Genomic DNA, 13,842 nt, shown 5'->3' with positions numbered 1-13,842 from the left:
ACAGCCTTTCAGAAGGCCAACAAGGTCAGGACCATCTGAATCTCCAGGAAGAGAGTGTTCCATAAGGCAGATGCCATGACAGAGAAGGCACACTTTCTGGACCCCACCAAATGGCACTGCTTCACAGAGGGGACCTGGAGCCAGCTCAAGCCCACCCAGAGCCATGAAAGCTTGCTGGGTGACTTTGCCCAGTCACTTTCTTTCAGACAACATAGCACCCAGGATTGTTGTTGTGTGAGGAAAATGGATGAAAGAGTGTTGTGTAAACTGCCTTGAGCTCCTGAAGGGAAGATGGGATAAAAGTCTAACAAACGAACAAATAAATAAACTGATCAGTGCTGCCAAATACCCACCTTGTTTCTCCCACAAAACTTCCCCCATTTCCCACTTCTTGGCTTGGTTTAATGCCCGAGTCCTAAGACAATCTAGATAGGATTCATTAGGCCATTCAAGGCAGGAAATGACTGCCTCGGAGCATTCTCTTCCGCCAGGAAAGGAAGCAAAATCCCTTCCAGTTCCTAACGCTCCAGGGAGAGATTAAACATGTTCCTAGGGATTCTCAAGTGACATGTATCTTTGGTATGCAATCCAAGACCCTTATGCGCTCTTCTGGCTGAACTCCATTCATCTACGACATCATCTTAGTCGAGTGCCGATGACGAGGTCCTCTAAGCGTTCACCAAATATGGCTGGGGGTTGGAAACCTCTGGAGTTTGTTCAGCCGAAGCCGGAAATCACTTTGGCCGCAGCGTCGCCCTCCGTTCTGCATCCCACTCCCCACCTTCTCCTCGGATTCCCGGAGCCAGACCAGAGAGGAGGGAGGGGGAAGCAGATTCGCTCTTCCCCTCCCCCCATCGGCAGGGGGCAGCCGCACCAACGCGGGCAGCTGAAGGGGCGGCTTAGCAGAGCGGCCATTTCTCGGCCAGCGCCTGCGCTAGGAAGTCTTTTCGCAGCTAATGTCTGGGGGAGCTGAAACAGCTTTTTCCCTTGGGGAGGGTATTCGTTCTGGAACGGGGGGGGGGGGCAGGAATTGTGGGCAAAAACTGTTATTTTATCCTGAGCCCCGCTCCTTTTTTGGCAGCCTCGTGGACCAGATGGTTTCCTCATGTTGCCTTCAGCGAGGGCAGAAAGAGGTGGAGAGTGGGGAATTTCCTCCCGAAGATGGACCCTTATCCATCAGCCTCATGTCTGCTCTTTGGCAGAGGAAAGGAGATGTGTGCGGGGGGAGGGGGGACGGGGGACAGAGAGATGACTAGAACCAACTTGAAAATATGCTTCTGTCTGAGACCAAACCTAGTCTGTTTGTGGAAACGCCACTGGATTCGCGTCAAACTGAATTCAGATAGGCTCCAAGCCTCCACACACTGGCTCTATTATACTGCTCCTACCTCCCTGCTGCAGAGGCATCCAACCCTTTCCCCAAAGAAAATTCGAGCAATTCTAACATTCAGCAAAACTGCTCTCCTTCCTTCCTTCCCTCCCTCCCTCCTTCCTTCCCCACAATATCTAAAAGACACATACAGTACAGTATCTTTCCACCCCTTCGAATTAGGACTCAGGAGCAACACTTACCCCAATACACGTTCACCGTCCCTGTAGCATGTCTCCTTCGATGCACTATACCTCCTTCAGCTCTGGGAAGGATCAGGCGACTTGGGTTTTCCTCCTCCAGAGCAGCAGCAGGGCTGGCGAGGGGTGAGCTCCCCTCCCCTCAATGGCCACCCCCCTGTGACTGAGTAGCACATGTAAGATACAGACTGTATGGCAAGGCTAGACAGCCAGGTCGATCCCATTGCTTCCCCTTCACATCGCCTCCCTCTTCCCCCTCCCGTTAATCACTTGCTTTTTACAAGTGGCGGCTTTCTGCGTGTTGCTGTGGTCTGTTAATTGTTGAAAATAAACATCTCATAAGACCTCTGTAGGTTCTTCATTTGAAGTCTATTGAAATAAAATTGTACATAGCTACAAACTCTATTGGGATTCCTATATTTCACATAAAAGAAGGACCAGGTCCCCCCAGCCCCCAAATAAGCAAACCACAATGGTTATTTCCAATGCTGTTCCTCCTAAACCATAATAGGCAGACTGCTGAAGAAGGGGGGTGGGAGGTGGAAATACACCCCATCAGGAATTCCAAAGAATTTCCTGCCCTGGGAACAAAAGTGAAGTCTATATTTAACAGCATTTGAAGCTGTCAGGAATGCTTTGTGGTTGGATAACAGAGTAGAAAAATGTGCAAAATGCAGGCTACTGCTCTACCAAATATGGAAATATTGTTACGTCTAGTGTCTGAATCACCATCTGGAAATACTTACAGCCATGAAGTCAAATGGTAATAACAAAAGCTAGGAACCCCCTCCATCCCCCCACCCCCACCTCAAACAAGAATTGTTAGCAAAGAGCATTAATTATAAGTAAATATTAATATTATTAAGTATTAAGAGGATAAATATTCTGAAGACCTACTCTTGCTTTACATTACCGACAGGCCTAAAAAACTGTTCATGCCCTCCACAAAATGTAGGATTCTGAAGAATTTTAAATAGAGCAGCTTTGGAGTGTTATGCATTTTGAATGTAATGCAATATAGACATGTGTTAAAGCACCAAGATATCAAGTTTTTAAAGTAGGTATAGTTAAACAATTTATGTCATAATTTTAAAACCATGGCTTTGGATTACTAATGTCTAAATTGGAGCATGCAGTTTAGGTGCTGTTTATTTTAATTACTTAGGGTTGGAGAAAAGGTCATTGCGAGTTCAAAGGTTCCCTTTGCACAACTTTTAATCTTTTACATTTGCTTTTATTGAAGCATATTATCGTTCCTCCCCCCCCCCAATAATTTGAACCCTTCAAACATATCAAGAAACAAGAAAGCGGTCTTTTTAAACTTTTATTTCCAAAATGCATTATAATCAAAGGGGAAAGCTAACTGAAAACATTTTCACCTTTTCTAGGCACGAATGCAAAGATGAAATACATTCATATCGGAAGACACTCAGTCCGTTAGAGCACCTCAGAATGTGTGCTTGGTAACCCGCCAAAATGGGGAGACAGGATGAGAATAAATGTTTACATGCTCCTTGAGACGACCCGGAATAGCGGGAACAGAGCTTTCACGAGGAGAGCGACTGGATTGTAACTATACCTACAAACATGCGGGGGAGGGAAACAAATATTTCCCACCTCTCTTCAAATGCCTAAGAAAAACGGGCCGACCAGCAGAGAGTTTCCCCGCACAACCCCATTTATAAAGCTTACACTACGCCACCTGGGTTTGGATACACGCTTTCGTTCCAGCTCCGGATCACACCCGAACGGCGAACAGATTTGCATGCCTGTTCTGCCCCGTACCCTTCCCATCTCCCGTCCCCCCCCCCCCCGCCTGCACTTTTTCCCTCAAACCTTCCATAGCATATCAACAATTTATCCAACACGCCAGCGGGACAATCTGCTAAAGACACTGTTTCCCAGGCTGCAAGCGGACGGAAGTATAACGCGGAGGGGAGGAAAATCAAATTGATGTATATGATTGTTTAATACGTTGAAACTAAGGAGGAAAAAAAGAAAGAAAAGAAAGGCTTGCTGTAAATTCTTCCTCCCTCCGCCCCCCCCATCTCCCAAATGCATAAAGCACTTAGACAGGGAGGAGCTTGGATGCAAACCGCGCCAAGGAAACATTCCTGAAATGCTTTAGAATTCCTGATGCTTTAGAATTCTGGCCCGACGTCAGCGGAGCTGCAGCACGCGGCGGCGGCGGCACAATATATAAGGCTGCTCCCGCTCCGCGTATGCTCAGACAGGCACAGGGTTTTGAGAAACGTCAGGCGGAAGAGCAGACAGCCGAGAAGAGAGCCGGTGCCTTCTCTTTGGCTTTCTCAGAAAAAGGAACTAGAGCAGCCGCGAGGCACTTAGCATTCCTTCAAGACTCAGCTGCCTTTGAAAAACACCGCCAGAGCAGAACAAACCCGAGTCCTGCTATTTTGCTCGGTTTTTCCCCCCTTCGGTTTGAGCTAAGAAAAAGGACCCGTATATCCTGCGCCTGAAAACAAGCGAAGATGAGCCCGCAGACAACCAGCTGTTTGATCTTGGCTTTTGCTGTCCTTCAGTTAGTAAGCAAGGTATGTGTGGATTTTAATTTTAAATTGGTATGGTGTTTTCTTTTCCCTTGTTCGTTTTCAGTGAGAAAGATGCCCCTCTCTTTTAAATAAGGTTGCATGTTGTATAACGTTTTGTGGCATATGTTAAGCAAGAAAACTTAACATACAGCCTGTGTGAATGAGTGTTAGAAAGAACAGGGAAACAGAATTAAGAAACAACTCCAAAGTAAGCCTATTCAGTAAATTAGCACTTCTTTCCAGATAAAGAATGTGTTGAATGGCTGTAACTGAGCAAACTTCCTGAATGTTTTGCTTAATCTGTGGCAGGAAAGCTGCTGTTTTGCTATCTTGTTTACAGTAGCAGTTATATCTCATAGACGCGTTCATTTGTTTCTCCTCCTCAGGTGTTTTCTTCTTCCTGCCCAGCCACTTGTGATTGTCCTCTGGAGGTTCCCAGATGTGCTCCAGGAGTTGGTCTGGTTCTGGATGGTTGTGGATGCTGTAAAGTCTGTGCTAAACAGCTCAATGAGGACTGCAGCAAGACACAGCCTTGTGATCATACTAAGGGGCTGGAATGCAACTTTGGCGCCAGTTCCACAGCTCTGAAGGGGATCTGCAGAGGTAAGACGCTTGCAGCTTAGCTCTTTTAATGTCTCATTCATGTATATACATACTAACCCGTTCTCGTAGTGGTGAAGTTTAGCAATTTTCAGTCCATGTATGGTTATGCTTTGTTGTTGGTAGATTGGCAGAAGGGCATATTACTTCAGCAGTCTGGAATGCAATTCACTATGTCTGGACTGCAGTAACAGCACATAAGGAAAAGTGATTCCTGACTAACTTATTGTTCTAGTCTAGAGCTCTGGGGGATTGTAGGACACTTTACCATAAACTGGATTTAACAGAGCAAGGGGGGAAACTACTCTGCTAGAGTAGACTTGAGCCCAACTTACAGTTTTCTCCCTCTTTTCTAACTTTTGCAGCACAATCAGAAGGAAGACCCTGTGAATACAACTCCAAAATTTATCAGAATGGAGAAAGTTTTCAGCCCAATTGCAAACACCAGTGTACATGCATTGATGGAGCTGTTGGCTGTATCCCACTCTGCCCTCAAGAACTCTCCCTTCCAAATTTGGGCTGTCCTAACCCAAGACTAGTGAAAGTCCCTGGCCAGTGCTGTGAGGAATGGGTCTGTGATGATTCCAAAGATACCTTGGAAGAGCTGGAAGGATTCTTTGGCAAAGAGTTTCATGTGGATGCTTCTGAAAGAGAATTGACCAGAAACAATGAGTTAATATCCATTGTAAAAGGAAAGCTGAAAATGTTACCTGGTGAGTTACAAATATTGGTCGCATTTTCCTGTGCTAGCAAGGGGGGTTATCTGTTGCTGTCTACAGGATTTTGCTATGCATGCTTATAAGACAAAGAGTTCATAAGTATAAGAAACTTACATTATTTTCTTCCTTCTATTTTTTTAGTCTTTGAAACTGAGATTCGCAGCCACTCATTTGAGAATCCAAAATGCATTGTTCAGACAACTTCATGGTCTCAATGTTCAAAGACCTGTGGAACTGGGGTCTCAACTCGAGTCACAAATGATAATCAAGACTGTAGACTACTTAAAGAGACCAGGATATGTGAAGTGAGGCCCTGTGGGCAGCCTAGTTACGACTCCTTAAAGGTAAATGAGACTTCCTTATCTTCACACTGTTCTTGTGTCATTTCTAGGTGGATAGTACTTTTAGTCATAGTTTTGGCTAACCACATAATCTCTTTCTTCCAGAAGGGAAAGAAATGCACAAAGACCAAAAAGTCCCAAACTCCAGTCAAGTTCACTTATGCAGGATGCTCTAGTGTGAAGAAGTATCGCCCCAAGTACTGTGGCTCCTGTGTGGATGGCCGATGCTGCACTCCTCAACAGACCAGGACTGTCAAGGTCCGGTTCCACTGTGATGATGGAGAAACCTTCACTAAGAACGTCATGATGATCCAGTCTTGCAGATGCAGCTACACTTGCCCCTATGGAAACGAGGTGTATCCTAATTACCAGCTATTCAATGACATCCACAAATTTAGGGACTAAGTTGTGATGTGTGCAGGCTTGAGAAAGCAGCTTGTAATTAATATATGGCTTGTTTTTGAAGTACCAGTGGAAAAAATGAACTCTTATCGAAGTGATGCCTTTACCCAGTGGAGGGCAACACAGACACAAGAATGCACTGTGTGACTGGATACTATTGCAACAGTTTGAGCATACTTAAAGCTTCATAGTACTGGAGCAAACTTATTGCTTCAATTTGGAGCACTCTCATGATTACTGATTTCTGTTTGTATCTGTTTATACAAAGTTTTGTCTGTTTCGGCAGTGAAAACCCATTTCTACCATTCAACGTAACGTCATATTTTTGTTATTTCAAAGTCATGTTGGAAGTTACGCTCCTTCCCAAGATGGGCACTTTGGAGTTCCCATCTATGGCAGCTATAAGTACCAGCTACATATTTCATATTTACAAACAGAAATTGGTTGTTTTTAAAGCTGAATATTTTATTTATCAAAATGTAGCTTTGTTTTTTGAGGAAAAAAACTTTAATACTGGAATAAGTTGTAAATAATTTAATTTTATATTCAATGAATTAAGAAATTTATTTATAGAATTAATCATTTAATAAAGAAATATTTACCTAATTTCATTTAATATGATTCAAACTGACTGGGGTAGCAGGACCACAACTGTATCTCTACTGTGTAGCACTTTTAACATACAAACATAAATGAGTCTTGCTTTCAAATAAACATGCTCATGATAAATTTAAAAGCTCTGCCATTTTACCAGGGTCCTGGAGCTAATTATTCTTTCAGAACTGAAATGTTGAGGGAAAGAGTTAGGAAATCTTCATAATAACAAACTGCCTTTACCTGTAATCTTTAAGTACCCCACTCTTGTTGCCCAGATCAATTCTTGATCCTGAATCAGGTATGCCTTCTCAAGAAAACAATCAAGATCAACTAATGCTTTTCAGTAGAGACACTGTTAACTTAAAATGTGTTCTACTCATGATTCAGTGAAGTAGACGGCAGCAGCTAATCAGAACAGTGTTTCAAATGATTTCTACTCTTACTTCCTGCAAGTGAATGAGCTCTTTGTGTGTTTTCCTACAGTCTGCAGGAGGTGGTTTCACTAAATTCAAATTTAAATGAGGTTGAAGCAATTACTGGTCTTACTAAAAGTAAACATGTTATTAAAGAAAAGAATGCCAGGAATTCATCACACTTTTTCCTGCAGGCAAAAAGCTAACCTATCCTTTCGCCTTTGATTTTCCCTTTACCTGCATAAATATGAACCTTTGATCAGACAAAACGGTGCAGAAGGAACTATTAATTTTAACCATTTCTGTTCCATTTATGCTGTGCAAAGTTGTTCTTCTCTCATTAATTTCCATAATAATTGAGCAGCAAATCTCATTAATATTTAAGTTTGAGAAGGATTAGGATTGATGGATTTCTTCTCCATTATCTAATGGGGTTTAATGGCTTGCTGAATAAGCTACGCAAAATCTAGAAGCCACCCAATCTAAACTGGAGCACACTAGCTACTTGCCTCATTTATTCTAATTCTGATATGGCGGTATTATCAGTGTTTTATTTTACAAAAAGGCTTGTGTGGCCAATCATGCAGAGAGCGTTGGCACCAGTCAGCTCGAGGGAGGTTGGAGATCAGTGAAAATATAAACAGTTTAGTATTTCAAAAGAACCCTGGGAGGTACTTCTCTCCCCACAACCCAATGGAAACTGGGTATGCTTGCTGGTAATAGATTGCTGGTAGCCCAGTGGGAAAAACCAGATGAGAGCTGGAATGGAATACAAAATATCTGACATAGCTAGCTGAATGGAATGCAGAATTCTACCTCACCCTACAGTATTTTCTTCAGATTCTATCCACAAATATTGTTACAGAGGACACAGATAAAGTTGATTCCCAAGACACCTGTGGGAAAGCAGCCAGGTTTAAGATTAAGAGATGGACCCACCAAATGCCCATTATTCCATTGTTAACATGGAGTGGAAATGTGGGAGCCAATAACCTTTAGTGGTAAGCTTTAATGGCTTTTAAGAAGGATTAGGCAAATCCATGGAAATAAATCTATTATGGTTAACCACCATGTTAGTTAAGGGGATCCTCCCTGATTAGTGGCAGTGCACTTCTGAATAATTAGTTTTTAAGGCAACCAAGAAGGATACCTACTTTATGGCCTTTAGTTGCTTTTGACTGGCCTCTGTTGGAAGCCAGGCTACGAACAGTGAAAGGTTATGCTAAGCCTGGTTTATTAAATAAGCGTAAATGACAGTACAGTCATACCACTAAGTCAAAAAGCAACAAACTACACACGTTTGAAGAGAAGCAGGAGGTTTTATTGGGCATTTGAAAATATAGATCTCTTGCCCAGCCCTTTCCATCTTCTACATTCTTGTTGATGCTGCCTATTCACTGCCTTCTCTCAAGAAGAGCGAGGAGGAGCTACAATCACTGTGCTTGCCTTGTTCTTTCTCCTGGGCAGTGGATTAAGCTCATCCCCAGAGTAAGATACAATATGGGCAGCAGGAATAACATGAATTAGGAGAATGTAGTCACATTCAGAGAGGGGGCTCACTGACAACATATTGTCTAAGAATCCGCAAACCTAGGATAATCACTGAAAGTATGCCTCTTTTAAAAACAATGAATGCACCTCCCATGGTGGGAATAATTCTTACAGGAAAGCAAGTAAGTATAATTCATTCCAACCTTAAAAAAAAAAAAAAAGCATTCCCATGAAACTTTGTGCAGCATACACTTTTTAAAAAACCACCCCAGTGTGACAAACTTGGACTGAACAATAGAGCTTGTTTAAGCCCCCTTTCCCCAATGCTCTGCATGGCTCAATAGGTATTTAAACTCATCCAATCTAACATTCTGCATAGCACCAGTTATGATCTGCATATTGGTTTCTGTAGGAGGGGAATGATATATTGCTACCGATTCAGAATGTTATTGTCATAAGACATCAGCTATCTTTTGTAATACTGCACATAATATTTACAGTGATTTTCTTTTAAGATGTATGCATTCCTGGTATATGCTAACCTAATAGATACGATACCTTATAATCAAACTACAAACCAAGGTGCCCATAAGTCAACTGTTACCTCACTTCCACAACGAAATTTAATTCTGTTATCAAGGTTAAAAGTTGCAAGGCATTAAAAGTTTGAGCAATTCTGAAGTTTAAAATAATCTGGCCCTGAGTCTTAATTGCATCCGAAACTGTCTATACAACATTTTGTTAACAAGGTAAGTATGAAATTCACTGGAGCATATTATGCTGGGTTTTCATTTAATCCTGAGAATGAGAAGACAACTTGTCTGCATTTTGATCTATCTGTGAGTTGGTTTCCTGTGACCGCATGGATGCATTTGTTGGCTCGGTTTGTTAATTCACAGAACTTCACTGTGAATTTCTGGTCCACACTTAATCCCCGAGTCATATTTCAGATTAAATTAAACATCTTCTCATTCAGGCATACCTGGCAGCAATGATCTTTGTCCTCCTGTTCCATAACAATGTTATCGGCAGTTAATGTATCATTAATAAAGAGCACACTATTATGTACAGGAGGCTGGATTTGGAATCCTTCTGCACATTTTAAGGGCCACAGTGATCTTCTGCTTATTTAGACCATCAGATAGTCTATAGCCCAATATGCTGATTTAGACTGCAAATGGCTCCCCAAGGTTTTCAGCAGAGGCATTTCCTGGATCTGCTACCTGCAAGGTTATTAAACCTGAGGTGTGAGAGGCTAAACCTAAAGTATTCACGGATCTTCTGCTGGACTATGGATTCTCCCATTTGATGAGACTGTCTTCTGAAAGATCTGTATGGATGATACATTTTTCAGATCTCACCATAGGGATTGTTCTAAAAACAATATATTAAAAAAGGCAGCATGCTTGGGGATAAGCCGGGATTTTCAGTATAGAGATTCATTCTGTTGGAATGTGATTGTTTAACCTTGCTGGGCTTTTGTAACCACTCTGTCAGAAAAATTATTATACTGTTTTTGATGTCCTTTTAGACAAAGCCAAAGTCCTAATAATTCCAGTGCTCTCAGTGCCTCCCACAGGCAAAAAGGTAGGTTGCAAATCTCAAGTAACACAGTTAAAATATGCATTTTCCTTTCTTTCATGCTTCGATAAAATTCATGTCACATCACAGTATCTCTGCAATCCTAGCAAAGCAACCCGTGATAGAAAGAACTGAAAGAAATGCTCTCTGCTGGGCAAAGCAGCCCCGATTAATTTTCCATCCAACAGGGAGAACCCACTGTAAAATCCTATTGCTCACATTAAATTGGCAAAGAATACAGCAACAAAGTCCACCCTGAGTTGTAACAGCACCTTTAAAAATGCATTACATTTAACAACATTATTTTTGCCATATTATTGGGGGGACTGAAAAATAATGACCTGTCCGAGGTCACAGACTGTTTCATCATAAGCATTGGCATTTTGCAGAATTCTGTTCTGATATCTCTAATTAATCTTGCATACAGTAGTATATACTTAAGTGTATACAGTATGCAGGATTGTAATGACACCCTCCCAGGCCCTGTAACAAAATACACAAAATCAGTTTACAAAAGATCCAGCATAACACAGAGAATAGGACAGAAAACCAAAACCAACCCATTGCATACTCCTGAAAACTCCCACATTTTCTCAACTTAATCTGCTTTCGCAGGCATTGTGACAATATAATGACACACTGTGGAATGTGGCAGAAGAACAAGATAAAAAATATGATCATTTAAAAAAAACACACTACATCTTTTTCTTGAATGTTTAATATTACAGCCAGATTTTCCAAGATTATAAAGTTTGAAAGTAGGCTGGCTCAAGCTATCTTGCTGGCCTAGTCAAAAAAATATTTTACAGACTCTTTCCCTTGTCCATCCTTTTGTTTATTAGCAACTGTATGAGGAACTGGAGAACTTTTACACTTGCAACTCTTCCTCTGCATTGGAGTAGGTAACCTGAAGTCACCAGAGCATTTGATGAAGACTGTCGTGTGTATCTACAACTATTTCCACACTTAACTGACCCTCCAACATTTCAGCCATTTCTCATTTCTTGAAAAACAATTTATACAATGCCAAGCAACAGTATTTGTGCAGAATGCAAAGATCCAACATCTTGGCTTCTATACTGAGAGAGCACATAACTGGGGTTTGCAAGGACCATGATCTTTCAAAAAACTGCTCTTCCTGAAAGGCTGATACCCATAGAGTCCTCTTGCCTCTGCATTGATCCTAAGGCTACTGGCGCTTGAAGAAACAAGGGCGTCAAGAAAAATCAGATACAGTTCTAACATTGGTAAATCAGGAGGGACCGCCCAGTGGGGAGATGGAGGGATGGAGGAAAGAGGCTTTAACTTTCCTTCCCTCTCTTAGCTATGTAACTATGCTTTCATGCAATAGTTAGGCCAAGGGGGTTGATCATCATTTGTCTACCCTAAAGTGAATGTAAGAAGTAGAAGCTGCAGCCCAAAAAGTCTGGAGGTATAGAGTATCCCTTTTCCACACCCATGTGAGACAAGGTTCACAAGGGCAGAGGCCATCCTCTTGAGTTTTCAGAAATAACCCAGTGCCTCTTCAACTGCGGTATACCAAATGACTATCTTTATTATCCTACTGGGTGGTGGCAGGTCACGAAGAGCCATTTGCTAATATCAGCTAGCTTTAGCTGGGCAAGAGTTATTTTTATTTCAGGTGTTCTTCTGTTTCTATATAGACTCCATAGATTAACCTCTCCCAGAATTTTAGCAAGCATGGTTTGCTCTTTCTCTTATGTATTTACTTTGGAAATATTTTAACCATCACTTCCTAACTTCAGAGAAGATTGGGAATTGTAGTTCTATGAGAGATTAAGGTAATAAAATTATCACTATCCTCACCAAATTGCAATTCCCAAGAGTCTTTAGAGGGAAAGCAATTTCAGTTATTAAATATTTGATGTAACTTGTAACATTGGGTGGGGCCTATTTAGTTCCCATATGTGTGGCTGATTGAAACACTGGGAGTAAGAGTGGATCTGGATTTTGGCTGTAAGGCTAAATGAGAAATAACAGTTTTCTTGTGGGCTTCTATTCAATATATTGAGTTGGCTGGGAGCCACAAGGGGCCACCCTTGTTCTGCAAGAAAGCAAGCGAGTAGAGAAGCCTTCATTAAGGCAATGTGCTAGATCGTGTCAGTTGAAGCAACACAGTGATTTACTACTGGGTGTTAATGTGATATCATTAAATAGTAGGGACTTCCCTCCTCCCTCCGTTCTTTCCTCCCAAGATTACAAATTACATGAAGAATTTTATGCTGTCATTGTAGAGGCTAAACAGGAAAAAACACACAATATTAGAACACCCAAGCCTTCACCCACTCAGTTGTTTCATCCATTCAATAAAACAATCATATCCATCCATGTTGCTTGCACTGTCTCCAACATTTTAGCCACAACAGAATAAATCTCTCAATGTGAGCATATTAAAACACTGCGGTACACTTCACCTTTTGACATGCTTTCAAGAAAATAAAACACCAGGTAGGGTTGAATTGTTCAGATTAGTTAATAGGGCAAGAGTATTGATTTATGTAAAATTGTCTCAGAGGGAGAGGCTGGTGAGGAACAATTTTTGGCAATTCAATATCCCCTCCCCACCTTGAACAACTAAGAGCTAAAACGATCTAGCTGCAAGAGGTAGCTGAGGGTCTGCGCAGGCCAAGCTCATCTCCAGAATCTTTGTCTTGAGGTTGAGGCAAAGGCAGCAACAATAACTCTACGTAGCCAGGACCTAAACTCAGTAGTAGTTCAGGTGTTAGACTACAAAGGAGGAGACCTAGGTTTAATTCACCAGGGAAGTTCACTGGGTAACTTTGAGCTAATCTCTATCTGTCCAGCCTACTTCACTAAGTTGTTTTTATGGGAATAAAATAAATGAGGAAAGATCCCTGTATTAACCACTCTGAGCAACTAAAGGGAAGGTGGAATATAAATCTAACAAATAGAAATTGAACTGGATTATATATTCACACAATCATTTAAGTGTATAACCATTTAGAAGCAATGGCCTAATGTTATCCAAGGCTGCCCCAAATCATTTGGCCATCTGAGGCCAAGAATAAGAGGCAGTCTTGCCCCTAATCCATACAGAAAGGAAACTGCACTGGTAGATAAACCTTACTTCAATCTGGCAGTAAGAAAGCTTGTCATAGGAAAATATCATGGCATGTAACGGACAGTGTCATGAAATGGCTGCCTTGGTTATCTTTCCCAATCCAGATGCCAACCAGACATGCATACTACAACTCCCAGGAGCCCCTAGCCAGCATGGCTATGGATAAGAATTCTAAGTTCACACATCTGCAGGATACCAAGGTTGGGGAAGGGAAGGCTATGATATCTTCACACTAGGCACTCTGCTTATCTGTGAGGAATGCAGAAATCTTGTTGGGATCACTTTGTAAAACACAGGTTAAAAGATGTCAGGCTTCTTGGCCACAGCCTAAAGCTGAAAGTGATTTGTTCCAAGCATGATTCACACAGAGTTCTCTTTAGCAAGATTTATTGAGAAAAAGGGAATGGGGTTCCAGCAACAGAACTATTTCTCATTTAGAACCAAGATGCCCCTGTACACATTAAAGCAGATATGGAG

General features: G+C 41.8%; 2 protein-coding genes across 3 annotated transcripts in view; one reads left to right on the top strand and one right to left on the bottom strand.

Annotated features, from left to right (window-relative positions):
• The window catches only part of DDAH1 (dimethylarginine dimethylaminohydrolase 1), a 153,017-nt gene extending 151,022 nt beyond the window's left edge, over positions 1-1,995 (bottom strand). For both annotated transcript variants that reach the window (XM_088153284.1, XM_088153285.1), the window contains exon 1: positions 1,573-1,995. The gene's annotated coding sequence lies outside the window, so the exon portion shown is untranslated. The remainder of the gene's footprint in view (positions 1-1,572) is intronic.
• A 1,793-nt stretch (positions 1,996-3,788) lies between these two features.
• CCN1 (cellular communication network factor 1) lies at positions 3,789-6,786 on the top strand. The gene is made up of 5 exons (XM_007444711.3): positions 3,789-4,121; positions 4,505-4,721; positions 5,084-5,431; positions 5,579-5,781; positions 5,884-6,786. The coding sequence occupies exons 1-5, from the start codon at positions 4,059-4,061 to the stop codon at positions 6,181-6,183; spliced, it is 1,131 nt and encodes a 376-aa protein (XP_007444773.2). The 5' UTR covers positions 3,789-4,058; the 3' UTR covers positions 6,184-6,786.
• Positions 6,787-13,842: the final 7,056 nt, after the last annotated feature.

This window comes from Python bivittatus, unplaced genomic scaffold, assembly GCF_059951505.1.
Source record: "Python bivittatus isolate LINGU-HERP-01145 unplaced genomic scaffold, Pbiv_v1 ctg000700_np1212, whole genome shotgun sequence".
Lineage (NCBI taxonomy): Eukaryota > Metazoa > Chordata > Lepidosauria > Squamata > Pythonidae > Python > Python bivittatus.
Note: the sequence above shows the minus strand (reverse complement) of the source record. Positions and strands in the feature narration are given on the sequence as shown.

Bases quoted from the DNA above. Each gene is read 5' to 3' on its own strand.
- CCN1 (XM_007444711.3), top strand. From the start codon at position 4,059: ATGAGCCCGCAGACAACCAGCTGTTTGATCTTGGCTTTTGCTGTCCTT. The intron at 4,122-4,504 runs GTATGTGTGGAT...TCTCCTCCTCAG, and splicing joins TCCTTCAGTTAGTAAGCAAG to GTGTTTTCTTCTTCCTGCCC. The intron at 5,782-5,883 runs GTAAATGAGACT...TCTTTCTTCCAG, and splicing joins CTAGTTACGACTCCTTAAAG to AAGGGAAAGAAATGCACAAA.